This window comes from Leucoraja erinacea, chromosome 7, assembly GCF_028641065.1.
Source record: "Leucoraja erinacea ecotype New England chromosome 7, Leri_hhj_1, whole genome shotgun sequence".
Classification (NCBI taxonomy): domain Eukaryota; kingdom Metazoa; phylum Chordata; class Chondrichthyes; order Rajiformes; family Rajidae; genus Leucoraja; species Leucoraja erinaceus.
In genome coordinates this window covers 45,480,627-45,497,262 of record NC_073383.1, presented here as the reverse complement: position 1 = coordinate 45,497,262, position 16,636 = coordinate 45,480,627, and the positions used below count along the sequence as shown (strand labels likewise).

Here is a 16,636-nt window from a genome sequence, read left to right as displayed (position 1 = left end):
TCCTTGGAGTGTCAGGGACTGAGAGGTGATAGTTTAGAGGTGTATAACATCACGAGGGGCATTGATAGGGTGAATGCACAATCTTTTTCCCAGGGTTGGGGAATCAAGAACTACAAGGCATAGGTTAAGGGGATAGGAGAATGATTTGATAGGAACCTGAGAGGCAGCATTGTCACACACAGGGTGATGTGTACATGAAGTGAGCTGCCAGAACAAATGGTTGTGGCCAACGTTTAATAGGCGCTCTCCATTTAAACAACATTTTTGGCAAGGTTTAGAGGGATATGAGTTATGGTTAATGGGACAAGTATAGATGGGCATCTTGGTTGGCATGGATGAGATGGGCCAAAGGGCCTGTTTCCATGTTCCATGACTCAATTATTTTCATAATAGTTCCCTTTGAATTATCATTAGTTTGGGAATAGTGGAAGAATAATTAATGTAAATGGGCACGATGGTCTATTCAGGTTTGAAGGGCTGAAGGGCTTGTTTACGTGCTCTATGACTCTTTTACAATTGTAATATCTTTTGCTATGAAATGTTGCAAAATACTTCAAGGAGACATCATCCTAAGTAATAGTAAGCCACTGCCATCTTGTCACAATTTTAAAAAATTATAATTCGCTTTACTTCTGAGCAGTGTGTATGTTTTAATTCGTGCACAGCTTGGGAGTCCAGTGAACAGAGATGCATTTCCTGTGTCAATTGTCAGTGCTGGCCTGCAGGAAACCTGACGATAGAGAGAAAAGAGAATGACTAATGTAATTGAGGGGCTCCAATGGTTCACAAATGGAATAATCAATACCTGTGTGAGAGTGGTTGGAGAACAAAAGAGAATGCAGTCAGACAAGAAAAATAGAAATAAAGGGATGGAAAGGGTGTTAGAATTTTAAAGTTGTTGACTTTTCATCAAGAAATATCTAACGGAATGCTGTCCATCTTGTCTTTAACATTGGATGGATGGTGCTGAATTGTCATAGGGACATTGCGGTGATATAATAGTTTGTGCGGCTACCTCATGGCTCCAGAGACCCAAATTCAACCCTGATCTCCAATGTGGAGTTTCTCTCTATGGGTTTCCACCAACTTTCCAACATATGCTAGTAGGTGAATTTGCTATTGTAGAGAAAGGAGAGAAGGAACAGGACTCGTGAGTTTGCTCCTCTGATAATGAGCATGGAACTAATGTGCTGAAATGCCTCGTTTTTTTATGTAGAAGGAAATGTGTGATATGAGCATTGCAATTTGAAGACTATTTTCTCAGTAGTGGTATAAAGATAATGGCATTTGAATTTTGTGAGAGCATATCAGAAGTGCGCAATGAATCTAAATTTGCCAACCTTTCTATCCTAAATAGGAAACGTGCTCCAAGGGAACATAGTTGGCAACAGAGCAATATGATTATAACTAGAGCTATACTAGTGCATTACATTTTCTATGACATTTCATCTCCATTCCCCCCCTGTTCCCTCTGAACATGGCTTCCAATTGAGAGTAATGGACAATTGTGTTTGTCCTGGGGTATATCAATGCTTGGCAGCTTGGAGTTATTTTGAATTTAGCAACTTCAAGTGTTATTTTGACATGAAACAATTTGAATTATGATGTTTTCTCTAGTTTTGGTTTCCTCCTTCCCATCTCCTCTGAAACCAACCAGCTCCCTGCACAGAAAGATATTTCCACCAGATTTTCCAAGCCTCTGTACGGTCTTGACTTTCAGAAGGCTTTCGACAAGGACCCACATAAGAGATTAGTATGCAAACTTAAAGCACATAGTATTGGGGGTTCAGTATTGATGTGGATAGACAACTGGCTGGCAGACAGGAAGCAAAGAGTAGGAGTAAACGGGTCCTTTTCAGAATGGCAGGCAGTGACTAGTGGGGTACCGCAAGGCTCAGTGCTGGGACACCAGCTATTTACAATATAAATGATTTGGACGAGGGAATTGAATGCAACATCTCCAAGTTTGCGGATGACACGAAGCTGGGGGGCAGTGTTAGCTGTGAGGAGGATGCTAGGAGGCTGCAGGGTGACTTGGATAAGTTGGGTGAGTGGGCAAATGCATGGCAGATGCAGGATAACGTGGATATATGTGAGGTTATCCACTTTCGTGGCAAGAACAGGAAAGTAGACTATTATCTGAATGGCGGCCGATTAGGAAAAGGGGAGATGCAACGAGACCTGGATGTGATGGTACACCAGTCATTGAAAGTAGGCATGCAGGTGCAGCAGGCAGTGAAGAAAGCGAATGGTATGTTAGCATTCATAGCAAAGGGATTTGAGTATAGGAGCAGGGAAGTTCTACTGCAGTTGTACAGGGACTTGGTGAGACCACACCTGGAGTAATGCATACAGTTTTGGTCTCCTAATCTGAGGAAAAACATTCTTGCCATAGAGGGAGTACAGATGAGGTTCACTAGACTGATTCCTGGGATGGCAGGACTTTCATATGAAGAAAGACTGGATGGACTCGACTTGTACTTTAGAAGATTGAGGGGGGATCTTATAGAAACTTACAAAATTCTTAAGGGGTTGGACAGGCTGGATGCAAGAAGATTGTTCCCGATGTTGGGAAAGTCCAGAACAAGGGGTCACAGTTAAAGGATAAGGGGGAAGTCTTTTAGGACCGAGATGAGAATTTTTTTCAAGTGGTTCTGAAATCTAATGAGAGCGCGCATGGATCTGCTGCAAACACTCAAATGTTTGAGCCAACAGATCACAGATGCTGGAATCCCGAGCAAAGCACAAACTGCTGGATGAATCCAGTAGGGCAGGCAGCATTTGTGGATATAAATGGAAAGACAACCCTTCAGGTTGGGAATCCTCTTCACACTGATGGAGTAGTGGAGAGATGACTAGTAGAGAGAGGTGAGGGGCAGAGGTGGGGAAAAGCTACTGGTAGGTGGAGGAGGGGTTTATTGCGCGAAAAAAAGTGAAGATGTAACCAAAGCTGGAGGTGAAGAAGAGAAAATATAAATATGTCTCAATGTTTGGCCTCCAAGATTGTCATTGAGTTTTGGGCATTAGAATATAAATTGTCATTGTGATACAGAAAAATGATTGAAAAAATACGATTTTCTTTGCATATGTTTTGCACGGGTCATAGTTTTATAAAATAATTGTGAAGACAAACAGGCTTTTTGTCCAATCTTGCAGTGAGCACTCCATTTATTTTCCAATGGGTGGGAGAAGAAGGGTTGTACAAGAAAGGAGGGCAACCAACAGCTGGATCATGGAGCAACTAATTTGAGGCAACTCATTTTATGGAAAAGCATCTAAGCTGCGTTGGTCAGCACAAGTCCCAATATTTATTGGTATTGAGAGAAACCAATTACTTATTTTCCCATTGACATTCAAAGGATTTGAGGGAGTACAAGCCACAACCACCTGAAGTCCCCATATTGGACATGTCACTTTCAGATTATGGAACTAGGATGTATTATTCATGTATTCTTTTATTTCTCTTGAAGATGCTGGCCTGGGAGATTCTGTATGTTCAAGCCCCAGTATATCAAGCACCACCAGCCCAAAGCTTGAGCCCCCGCCTTCACCCCACGCCAACAGGAAAAAGCATCGCAGGAAGAAGAGCACCAGTAACTTCAAAGCTGATGGCATCACAGGCACAGCAGAAGGTAATGGACTCATTGGTCTTGTTTGTTAATAGCATGAGATTGTCTCACAGTCATTGATTTAAAGAAGGCAAACAAGAGTCAAAGACTCTCCAGCATTTAGTTTATCACTTGTTTGTGTCTGTGCCTACTTTTGAAATAATTCTTGAATCCATTGCTCTGCAGTGCAGCAGTTTGTGAATCTGCCTGTGTACTGTTGTGGTAGAATTGGTTCTGTTAATAGTCATTCACATTGACAGTGTTGTCTGCTCGGGAAAATTGGCTGGGTATATTTCAAAAACTCATCCCATGGTATATTCCTGAAAAAAATGTTTGTATGTGAATGCAGGTATCTGATTCCCCCTTGGGAGAACAGGTGATCTAGTTGACATTATTCTTGCGTTTTTGTCCCTGGACAGACACCAAAGAGTAGGTCGGCAGTGTGTCACCTTCATTGAACAACATTTATGCCGGGAAACCAGACCCTTCTTTCTTCCTCATGCCAGTTCTGAATTAAACTGTTTCATTATGTTTGTTCATCTTGTGAGACAGAGTGACTACAGCTTTAAGTTTGAAGCCAATGCTTCCTCAATCCACATATTCAAAATTGCATCACAAAAGCAGTACATATTGATCAAAAGCTAAAAGCCCAATTGTTTGCTTTCCCCCTCAATAATTGTTATGTGTGGATTGAGGAGGCACAATTTAATTGTTGCCTCTTGACTCTGGGTGATCCACAAGTCTACGTCCCAACACTGAGTCCCTGACATCGACATAGGTGTAAATGAAAATTGGATTTGGTCACGGCACATTCGCCTGATATATTTCATAATGAGTTATCTGATGCGTTGATTGACGAAACATTGTAAATTGCATCTATATGAGATGATTCAATATTATGCATCATGATGATACTGACAGGACAACTAAACAGTTCTAGAGCGTCTCAAATATAATTTTGTTACTTTTGAATGTTGTTGAGTTTCAACCGCAAGGAATAATGGATTTTTAACAGCTTTAAACTTAGTGGAAGACGCCACATGATGTCAGTGTATTAGGGCAAAATTATTTTTTCTGTCCTCATTAGTACTGCATACATAAAGGGCTCCATCTAATGTTTTTTTTAACAATTAGAAAAACTTCTATAGTTGTACTGTGATATTTTCCTATATTAGTTTTGTGACAAGCAACTTTGAACATACCACATTCAAATAACCATATAACAATTACAGCACGGAAACAGGCCATCTCGGCCCTACAAGTCCGTGCCGAACAATTATTTTCCCTTAGTCCCACCTGCCTGCACTCATACCATAACCCTCCACTCCCTTCTCATCCATATGCCTATCCAATTTATTTTTAAATGATACCAACGAACCTGCCTCCACCACTTCCACTGGAAGCTCATTCCACACCGCTACCACTCTCTGAGTAAAGAAGTTCCCCCTCATGTTACCCCTAAACTTCTGCCCCTTAATTCTGAAGTCATGTCCTCTTGTTTGAATCTTCCCTATTCTCAAAGGGAAAAGCTTGTCCACATCAACTCTGTCTATCCCTCTCATCATTTTAAAGACCTCTATCAAGTTCCCCCTTAACCTTCTGCGCTCCAGAGAATAAAGACCTAACTTATTCAACCTTTCTCTGTAACTTAGTTGTTGAAACCCAGGCAACATTCTAGTAAATCTCCTCTGTACTCTCTCTATTTTGTTGACATCCTTCCTATAATTGGGCGACCAAAATTGTACACCATACTCCAGATTTGGTTTCACCAATGCCTTGTACAATTATAACATTACATCCCAGCTTCTATACTCAATGCTCTGATTTATAAAGGCTAGCATACCAAAAGCTCTCTTTACCACCCTATCTATATGAGATTCCACCTTCAAGGAACTATGCACGGTTATTCCCAGATCCCTCTGTTCAACTGTATTCTTCAATTCCCTACCATTTACCATGTACGTCCTATTTTGATTTGTCCTGCCAAGGTGTAGCACCTCACATTTATCAGCATTAAACTCCATCTGCCATCTTTCAGCCCATTCTTCCAAATGGCCTAAATCACTCTGTAGACTTTGGAAATCCTCTTCATTATCCACAACACCCCCTATCTTGGTATCGTCTGCTTACTTACTAATCCAATTTACCACACCTTCATCCAGATCATTGATGTACATGACAAACAACAAAAGACCCAACACAGATCCCTGAGGCACCCCACTAGTCACCTGCCTCCAACCCGACAAACAGCCATCCACCATTACTGTGGCATCTCCCATTCAGCCACTGTTGAATCCATCTTGCTACTCCTGCATTTATACCCAACAGTTGAACCTTCTTAACCAACCTTCCATGAGGAACCTTGTCAAAGGCCTTACTAAAGTCCATATAGACAACATCCACTGCTTTACCCTCGTCAATTTCCCTAGTAACCTCTTCAAAAAATTCAAGAAGATTAGTCAAACATGACCTTCCAGGCACAATCCTAATCAGACCCTGTTTATCCAGATGGTTATATATATTATCTCTTAAATATCTTTTCCATTAATTTGCCCACCATGAAGTCAAACTAACAGGTCTATAATTGCTAGGTTTACTCTTAGAACCCTTTTTAAACAATTGGAACAACATGCGCAGTACGCCAATCCTCCTGCACTATTCCCGTTTCTAATGACATTTGAAATATTTCTGTCATAGCCCCAGCTATTTCTACACTAGCTTCCCTCAATGTCCTAGGGAATATCCTGTCAGGACCTGGAGACTTATCCACTTTTATATTTTTCAAAAGTGTCATTACTTCTTTTACTTTGAAACTCATAGTATCCATAGCTATTCTACTAGTTTCCCTTACCTCACATAATTCAATATCCTTCTCCTTGGTAAATACCGAAGAAAAGAAATTGTTCAATATCTCCCCCATCTCTTTTGGCTCTGCAGATAGCTGTCCACTCTGTCTCTCCAATGGACCAATTGTATCCCTCGTTATCCTTTTGCTATTAATATAACTGTAGAAACCCTTTGGATTTACTTTCACCTTACTTGCCAAAGCAACCTCATATCTTCTTTTAGCTTTTCTAATTTCTTTCTTAAGATTCTTTTTACATTCCTTATACTCCTCAAGCACCTCATTTACTTCATGCTGCCTATAATTATTGTAGATCTTCCTCTTTTTCCGAATAAGATGTCCAATTTCCCTTGAAAACCAGGGCTCTTTCCAATTTTTGCTGTTTCCTTTCAACCGAACAGGAACATAAAGATTCTATACTCTTAAAATTTCCCCTTTAAATGTCCTCCATTTCTCTTCTACATCCTTCCCATAAAACAAAATGTCCCAGTTCACTCCTTTTAAATCATTTCGCATCTCATCAAAGTTAGCCTTTCTCCAATCAAAAATCTCAACCCTAGGTCCAGTTCTGACCCTCTCCATAATTATATTGAAACTAATGGTATTGTGATCACTGGACCCGAAGTGCTCCCCAACGCATACCTCCGCCACCTGTCCCGTCTCATTTCCTAACAAGAGGTCCAGCACTGCCCCTCCTCAGTAGGTACCTCTATGTATTGCTGCAAAAAACTATCCTGCACACATTTTACAAACTCCAAACCATCCAGCCCATTTACAGAATGTGTTTCCCAGTCTATATGTGGAAAGTTGAAATCTCCCACAATCACTACCTTGTGCTTACTACTAATATCTGCTATCTCCTTACATATTTGCTCTTCCAATTCTCGATCCCCATTAGGCGGTCTATAATACACCCCTATAAGTGTTGCTACACCTTTCCCACTTCTCAGTTCCCACCCAAATAGCCTCCCTAGATGAGCCCTCCAATCTATCCTGCCAAAGCACTGCTGTAATATCTTCCCTTACTAGCAATGCAACACCTCCACCTCTTGCCCCTCCAATTCTATCACACCTGAAGCAACAAAATCCTGGAATATTTAGTTTCCAATCACAGCCCTCCTGCAACCATGTTTCACTGATCGCCACAACATCATACTTCCAGGTGTCTATCCAGACTCTAAGCTCATCCACCTTTCTTACAATGCTCCTAGCATTAAAATATGCACATTTAAGAAACCCCCCGCCTCTTATTCTCTGTTTATTTCCTTTTTTTTCTTTCTCCTCTTGTGTCCGAGTGCTTCCCTTTTCTGCTTCCTGCCTCCCATTCTGTCTACTAGCTTTCTCTATTTGAGTCCCTCGCCCCAACCATTCTAGTTTAAAGTCTCCCCAGTAGCCTTTGCAAATTTCCCCGCCAGGATATTGGTCCCCCTCGGGTTCAAGTGCAACCCATCCTTTCTGTACAGGTCCCACCTTCCCCAAAAGAAGTCCCAATGATCCAGAAACTTGAATCCCTGCCCTCTGCACCAGTCTTTCAGCCACGCATTTATCCTCCACCTCGCTCCATTCCTACTCTCACTGTCGCGTGGCACAGGCAGTAATCCTGAGATTGTTACCTTTTTGGTCCTTTCCTTAACTCTCCTCCCAACTCCCTAAATCCTCCCTTCAGGACCTCTTCCCTTTTTTTACCTATGTCATTGGTACCTATATGTACCACGACCTCAGGCTCCTCTCCCTCTGATTTCAGGATATCTTGGACCCGTTGAGACACGTCCGAGACCTTGGCTCCAGGGAGGCAGACCACCATCCTGACCTGCTGACTGCGTCCACAGAATCGCCTATCCGACCCCCTAACAATAGAGTCCCCAATTCAGGGCCGTTCTAAATACCAATGTTTTAGAACATGCAGAAGTTATTGTTTGTGACAGGAGATTTATGATCTCCACATTCCACACCCAGTTTGCCAATTGAGCGGGGAAGGGCAAACAGAGTTATTGTAAGTCATCCAGCTCTTTTTTTGCAGGTACACAAAAATGCTGGAGAAACTCAGCAGTTTCTCCAGCATTTTTGTGTACCTTTAAAAAGGCAATGTTTCGGCCCGAAACATTGCCTTTTTCCTTCGCTCCATAGATGCTGCTGCACCCGCTGAGTTTCTTCAGCATTTTTGTGTACCTTCGATTTTCCAGCATCTGCAGTTTCTTCTTAAGCTCTTTTTAAATGCTGGCTATCTGGTCCTTTTAGAAGTAAAGTTTTCTCCCTGTGCAACCTTCCTTCTGGGGCTCAGTGACACAGCAACGATGGTTTCTGAAATGGTAGATGCTGACTAACTATTCACATTTGTTCTGTGGAGCAGATCAAATGGACGTGACCAGCAAGTAAGTAATCTGAAGAGTTCAGGTTTTAGAAGAGTCGCAAATGAAAAATTATCATCTCTTTCTTTAAACCATAAAAATTGCAATTACTGGTATAGGAGATTAAATCAGCAGGCATAACCCAAAATATTAAATTGATAAGAAATCATGTTTTTTTTTTCATTTCCATTTCACACATGCTCAGACCAGCTAATCAATCGTTAACTTACAGGCCTTTAATGTGTACTATTGGTTCCAGATATTTGAAACTTGCATTAGCAATTCTTTTAGTGGCGAGGTTTCATTGAGTGTGGTCATTCAGTCATTATTTAAAAGTTAAAAAACTACGGTGCTCAAAGTCCAATTGAGCTACAAATCCTCGCCAACTGCTGCAAGATGAAATATATAGTTATTATTTTTATTCATTGCTGTCTGATATGGTAACATTGTTGCTTTTGAGTCACATAATAATGTAACATTTTGGTGACTTGAACACAAAATCAAGGTTGATACTCACATGTGGTTCTGAATTTAAAGATCCCACAGCCCCGGAAGCACATTTGAAGAGCAGAGAAATTCTCCGGTCATTTTTGCGTGCATTTATTCCTTTGTTCGCTATGTCAAAAGCGCCCATTTCATTGCTATATTAGTGGGGAAGGGGAGGCGGGTGTGTACATTTAGCGGCTGCCTATGTTACGATCGTCACCAGACCCAGACATTAATGGCAAGGTGGTATGTGGATATCTGAGGATGTAACAAATGCTTCATAAAGATTAAAAAATACATCATCTTTCTCAGATTTAAATGGGACACCTGTTTACGATGAGAGGGGCAAGATTTAGTAGGAATATGAGGGGTATCTTTTTCCACTCGGAGGATGTTGGGTATATGGAACAAGCTGCCAGAAGGTTGAGGTAGGTACTATAACAGCATTTTTGAAGTTAGTAGGACAGGTACAAGGATAGAAAAGGTTTTGAGGGATATGGGCCAAATACAAGCAAATGGGACTTACTTAGTTTGGTCATCTTGGTCGGCATAAATTGGGGTGAAAGGTCTGCTTTTCTGCTATGACGAACCACACACTACTATCCCCACACTAATTAGTAATTATAGATTTATATCTTGAAAAAAGTGTGCTATGGAGATTTTTGTCCATTCATAGTCTGCCAATGTAATCTTTTACTCCCATTACACAATATAGTACCATTTATAAACTTAAATATATGACCTTATTCCTTCACCAACAATATATGTTTTGTGAAATCGGACTTGCAATTGCAGACCCTGGGAATATTATCTTAGCCCTCTCATCTGTGTCCTGCCAACATTGCCAATCCATTAATTTTCAATAAACTATTCCAGGACCAACTGATTGCCAACCTCTGTTCTAAGGTTTAATTTAGTTTTTAGTTTATTATTTGTCACGTGTACCAAGGTACAGTGAAAAGCTTTTGTTTGCCTGCCATCCAGTCAAAAAGGCTACATGTTTACAATGAATGAATGAATGAATGAATGAATAAGTTATTGGCCAAATATTCACATAGAAGGAATTTGCTTTGGTGCTCCGCCCGCAAGTGACAACATAACAAACAGTGACAGTTAGGACACATAAAACATTATTGATTAAACATGTGAATTAAATAAAATATCAAAACAAAAAGATGCTACAGATTTTTGGTTATTGAGTAGAGCTACTACTCGTGGGGAAAAAAAGCTGTTTTTATGTCTGGCTATGACAGCGTTGACAGTCCGGAGTCGCCTTCCAGAGGGAAGTGATTCAAAGAGTTTGTGGTCAGGGTGAGAGGTGATATTACCCGCTCGCTTCCTGGCCCTTGCAGTATACAGTTCGTCAATGGAAGGAAGGTTGCAGCCAACAACCTTCTCAGCTGATCGGACGATTCGCTGCAGCCTCCAGATGTCGTGCTTAGTGGCTGAGCCAAACCAGACCATGATGGAGAAGGAGAGGACAGACTCTACGATGGCCGTATAGAATTGGACCATCATTGCCATCCACAGTGTACACATAAAAGTCCAATTAAAAAGATAGTTCAAAAGTCTCCAATGAGGTTGATGGAAGATCAGGACCACACTCAAGCTAATGAGTGGACGATTCAGTTGCCTGAAAACAGCTGGGAAGAAACTGTCCCTGAATCTGAAGGTATGCGTTTTCAAACTTGTGTACTTCCTGCCCAATGGGAGATGGGAGAAGAGGAATTGACCGGGGTGAGACTTGTCCTTGATAATGCTGGTGGCCTTGCCGAGCCAGCGTGAGGTGTAGATGGAGTCAATAGAAGGGAGATAGACACAAAGTGCTGGAGTAACTCAGCAGGTCAGGCAGCTTATCTGGAAGAAAAGGATGAGTGATGTTTTGGGTCGTGACCCTTCTTCAGACCCATCAATGGTAGGGAGGTTGGTTTGCATGATGGTCTGGGCTACATTCTCAACTCTCTGCAATTTCTTGCGGTCTTGGGTGAAGCAGTTCCCTTACAAGGCTCTGATGCATCCTGATCGACTGCTTTCTACGGCACATCTGTAAAAGTTGTTGGGGACTGTGATTCAATGCTCTTTCATTTTTGCCAGTAATCCTCCATGCAGAAACCTATTGAATACACCCTGGAAGTTTATATTTGGCAATATTCCATTCTCTTTGCTCAGGACATTCTCCAGGAGTGTAATGAAATTAGTCATGCATGACACCTAATTAACATTCTTTGGTCAACTCATTATTTTCCAAGAGATCTCTGTGAACCAGAAGATAGAATTAAATAAGTTCCCCACAACAGATATTAAACTAACTGGTTTGTACTTACCTTGGTTTTTTTAATCTACTTTACTTGTAAACCATTTGACATTTTCCAATCAGAGTGAATAATTTGTGAATCTGGAGGTTTTTCAGAAGTTATGATGAATGAAAAAATATCAGGTGCTGAAATTTGGTTTGCATAAGTCCCTTTACTTTCTTCAGTGCCTTCCTTTCAGCACATTAAACTCAAATGGCTACTTTTTAATTCCTCTTTCATGAATGCAGGTACAGGGACATGCTTTGGAGCAAGCCATTAGCCATTTCCTTATTAGCCATTATAGCCTTGAGCGTATTCAAGGAACACACATTCACATTTACCCCTTCCTTTCTAATAATGTATTGCTTATATTTCTTATTGTTAATGTTGTTATTCTTGTAGGGTTGTTTCCACAATCTCTTTCTGCAGTTTATTTTTGTTCACACCTTTTATGACTTGGTCCCCACAGGATCCTGGATTTCTTCTCCTTGCATTAATGTAAAATTTAGCCTTAAATTAATTAGATGAACATAGAACACAAAACAGGTCCTTTGGCCCATGATGTCTGTGCCAACTATGATGCCAATCCAAACTGGTCCCGTCTTCCCGCTCATGGTCTATATCCTTCCATGCCCTGCCTGTTCATGTGCTTCTTAAGAACCTCTTAAATGTTATTATCATATCTTATTTCACCGCTTTCTCTGGCAATGTGTTCTGGGCACTCCGTGTAATAACAAACTTGCTTCATAAATCTCCTTTAAAATTTCTTTGTTGGGTTTTAGCCGTCCTGATTCTTTCCTGCTTCATGTATATCCTTCAAAGGCCATGTCTGATTTCTGTTTCATAAACCTTGATTTTCCTTCCTTTTTTTAAACTAAATTTGCAACATCTCTTGTCATCCAAGGTTGCTACTTACTTCTTTCTTCCTCACAGGAACATGTTTGTTTCTAAATTCTGACCAGCTGGTCTTTAAACAACTCCCACATGTTAGATGTGGACTTATTTAATAACAGCTCCTGCCAATCAACTCTGCCCAGCTCCTGCCTATTGCAGGGTTCCAGCCTCAGATTCTATACTAGACCTGTTTAAATTCAATCAGATTTCAGAAAGACCTTTGTTTCATGAGTTTCTGATCTATCCCCATTCCATCTCCTACCTCTTTCCTGGTATGAAAATTCAGTGAATATTCCTTTAAGAAATAGTACAGACTTTAAGTATCTAAAGCTCTGTTTTCTGTGAAGCCACTGACCTCCTGAGTTCTATCTTTAAAGCCCTGTTTTTAGTGACTAATAAACCATTTTCAGAGATAGTACTGTTATCAGTACAAATTACAAATTAAAACAAATGTGTAATCTTGATTACAAATATAAAACCACTAATTTATGTGAATGATTGGCGATGCAGTTACAGATTCCCAAGGGCCAATCAAGTTCAGTCCCAAAGACATTAGAAACCTATATCAAGCTTAGCACCAAATATCGTTTCAATGAGACCAGTGTTAACAATTGTCATTGACTATTGGTGAACCAAAGGAATAACTTTGACGAAATGAACTGACTGTGTATTGGCCTATAATTTGCCAACTGCATGAGGTTAAATGCACAACTGACATTCCTTCTTAAGAGCATGTGAGTATCCAGATTCAATAAACTGTCTAGCTGGTATATTAAAAATCCATAAATCACTGGAGGTCAAGAGAATTATTGAACCTTCAGCAGCGAGGGGGGGACATCATTCTTAGTTTAATACCAAACTGCAGCACAAGTGGATGAACTTGCTCATGGTATAATTCCCGTTGGCTTGATTCTTTGCAAACTGCATAGAAAAGAAAAAGGATTTTTAATTAAAAAAAGTCTTACAGAATATTTGTTGGTGCAATTGTTGCAGCAATTTTAAACAGCCTCACATTAAGAAATCATTCATATAGGATTCCATATAACCATATAACCATATAACAATTACAGCACGGAAACAGGCCATCTCGGCCCTACAAGTCCGTGCCGAACATGTTTTTTTTTTTCCCCTTAGTCCCACCTGCCTGCACTCATACCATAACCCTCCATTCCCATCTCATCCATATGCCTATCCAATTTATTTTTAAATGATACCAATGAACCTGCCTCCACCACTTCCACTGGAAGCTCATTCCACACCGCTACCACTCTCTGAGTAAAGAAGTTCCCCCTCATATTACCCCTAAACTTCTGTCCCTTAATTCTGAAGTCATGTCCTCTTGTTTGAATCTTCCCTGTTCTCAAAGGGAAAAGCTTGTCACCACTTAACCTTCTGCGCTCCAGATTCATTCGAAGAATTCACCCACAACCAAGAGTCAAAACCTGACTTCTTTGAGAACAGTTTACAAAGAATTATCATGAAACTTAGAAGTACAGCACCGGAACAGGCCCTTCAGACCACAATGTCTGTGGCCCGTCTGCCATAATGACAAGACCAACTCTTATCTGATTGCACATAATCCATATCCCTCCATTCCTTGCATATCAATGTCATCACATTTGACTCCCATCCACACAAACCCAAAAAATAAAAGCTTTCACAATCTTTCAACTTTGCTTATCCATGCCCCTCATAAACGTGTGCACCTCAATGAGGTCACTCCTCTGCCTCAGTTTGCAGTCTATCCAAACTCTTCCTAAAAGTCAAACTTTGTCTCGCTCCCACCCCTCTTCCATCTTTCTCCCCCTCTCCCCTATTCCTCAACCACTCTTTGACTCCTTCCTCCAAGCCAATTTTGAATCTCATTGGCCAGCTCACCTTGGATTCCATGCAGCCTGATCTTCCAGACCAGCCTACCATGCAGGACTTTGTTAAAGGCCTTGTTAAAGTCCATAGAGGCAACAAGGTGGATGGATCAACCCCGGGACTCTGGTACTGTGAGGCAGCAGCTCTCCTTCCCATGATATTGATTCATGTTTGGGATGCAACTTCCTGATATAGGGACCCTGTTGTGCAGTATGCATTCACCATTCCTCATTTGTCAGGTCAGGATACAAATGTAGTGGGTTATGTGACATCAAATGGATATGATAGTAAACCTCATCTGATGCACAGCCAGGGCTGGGTTCAATTCATAGCCACCAGGGTTTGCAGTTATGGCTAGCAGTGTTTAACAGTTATAGAGTGATACAGTGTCGAAACAGGCCCTTCTGCCCAACTCGCCCACATCGCCAACAATGTCCCAGCTACACAAGTCCCACTTGCCCGCACTTGGTCCATATCCCTCCAAACCTGTTCTATCCATATACCTGTCTAACTGTTTCTTAAACGATGGGATAGTCCCAGCCTCAACTACCTCCTCTGGCAGCTTGTTCCATAAACCCCCCACCCATTGTGTGAAAAGGTTACCCCTCGGATTCCTATTAAATCTTTTCCCCTTCACCTTGAACCTATGTCTTCCGGTCCTCGATTCCCCCTACTCTGGGTAAAAAACTCTGTGCATCTACCCAATCTATTCCTCTCATGATTTTGTATACCTCTATAAGATCTCCCCTTATTCTCCTGCGCTCCATGGAATAGAGACCCAGCCTACTCAACCTCTCCCTATAGCTCACACCCTCTAGTCCTGGCAACATCCTTGTAAATCTCTTCTGAACCCTTTCAAGCTTGACAATATTTTTCCTATAACATGGTGCCCAGAACTGAACACAATATTCTAAATGCGGCCTCACCAATATCTTATACAACTGCAACACGACCTCCCAACTTCTATACTCAATACTCTGACTGATGAAGGCCAAAGTGCCAAAAGCCTTTTTGACCACATTATCTACCTGCGACTCGACCTTCAAGGAACCATGCACCTGTACTCCTAGATCCCTCTGCTCTGCAACACTACCCAGAGGCCTACCATTTACTGTGTAGGTCCTGCCCTTGTTGGACGTCCCAAAATGCAACACCTCACACATTTCTGTATTAAATTCCATCAACCATTCCTCCGCCCACCTGGCCAATCGATCCAGATCCTGCTGCAATCTTTCACAACCATCTTCACCACTAACTTTTGTAACATCAGCAAACTTGCTAATCTGGCCCTGTATGTTTTCATCCAAATCATTGATGTAGATGACAAACAGTAACGGGCCCAGCATTGAACCCGAGGCACACCACTAGTCACAGGCCTCCAGTCCAAGAAGCAACCTTCCGCCATCATCCTCTGTTTCCTTCCATGGAGCCAATTTGCTATCCATTCAGCTATCTCTCCTTGGATCCCATGTGATCTAACCTTCCAGAGCAGCCTACCTTGTTGAATGCCTTACTGAAATCCATGTACACAACATCTACAGCTCTCATTGACTTTTTGGTCACATCTTCAAAAAAATCAATCAGAATTGTGAGTCACGACCTTCGAAATATAAAACCACGCTGACTATCCCTAATCAGTCCTTGCCCATCCAAATGCCTGTATATCCTATCTCTCAGAATACTCTCCAGTAACTTACCAACTACAGATGTTAAGCTCACCGGACCTATAGTTCTCAGCATTTTCCCGGCAGCCCTTCTTGAAAAGAGGCACAACATTTGTCACCCTCCAGTCTTTCGGCACCTCTCCTTTATTTAAGGACGACTCATAAATTTCAACCAATGGCTCCCGCAATTTCCACTCTAGTTTCCCGCAATATCCTCGGATATATCTGATGAGGCCCTGGCGATTTGTCTACAAACACAACAGTACCCTCGGTACGTCTTCAATGGTAACCCTAACAGCTCTCTAGACACTTCCAGTAACTGCTCCAATTTCCTCCATCCTACAGTCTTTCTCCTTTGTAAGTACGGAGGAGAAATACTCATTTAGTACCTTGCCCATCTCCTGTGGCTCCACACAGATGTGACTGCTTTGATTCCTGAGAGGTCCCACTCTCTCTCTAGTTACCCTTTCCCCCCTTATGTATTTATAAAATCTTTTGGGATTGTCCTTAATGCTACCTGCTAGACCTATCTCCCGGCCCCTTTTTGCCCTTCTGATTTCCTTTTTTAGTTTATTCCTTAGTTCCCGAAACTCCTCCAGGGATGCACTTGATCCCAGCTGTCCCATGCCTC

The 16,636-nt window shown here is 41.5% G+C and overlaps 1 protein-coding gene across 5 annotated transcripts in view; it reads left to right on the top strand.

The window, feature by feature from the left end:
* Window positions 1-16,636, top strand: part of agap1 (ArfGAP with GTPase domain, ankyrin repeat and PH domain 1) — a 566,650-nt gene that overhangs the window by 414,656 nt on the left and 135,358 nt on the right. For 4 of the 5 annotated variants that reach the window (XM_055638440.1, XM_055638441.1, XM_055638443.1 and 1 more), the window contains exon 13: window positions 3,471-3,632. In XM_055638440.1, coding sequence (XP_055494415.1) covers window positions 3,471-3,632 — 162 coding nt within the window. Of the gene's footprint in view, window positions 1-3,470; window positions 6,222-16,636 lie in introns of those variants that run through there. The other variant, XM_055638442.1, reaches the window with a different exon arrangement.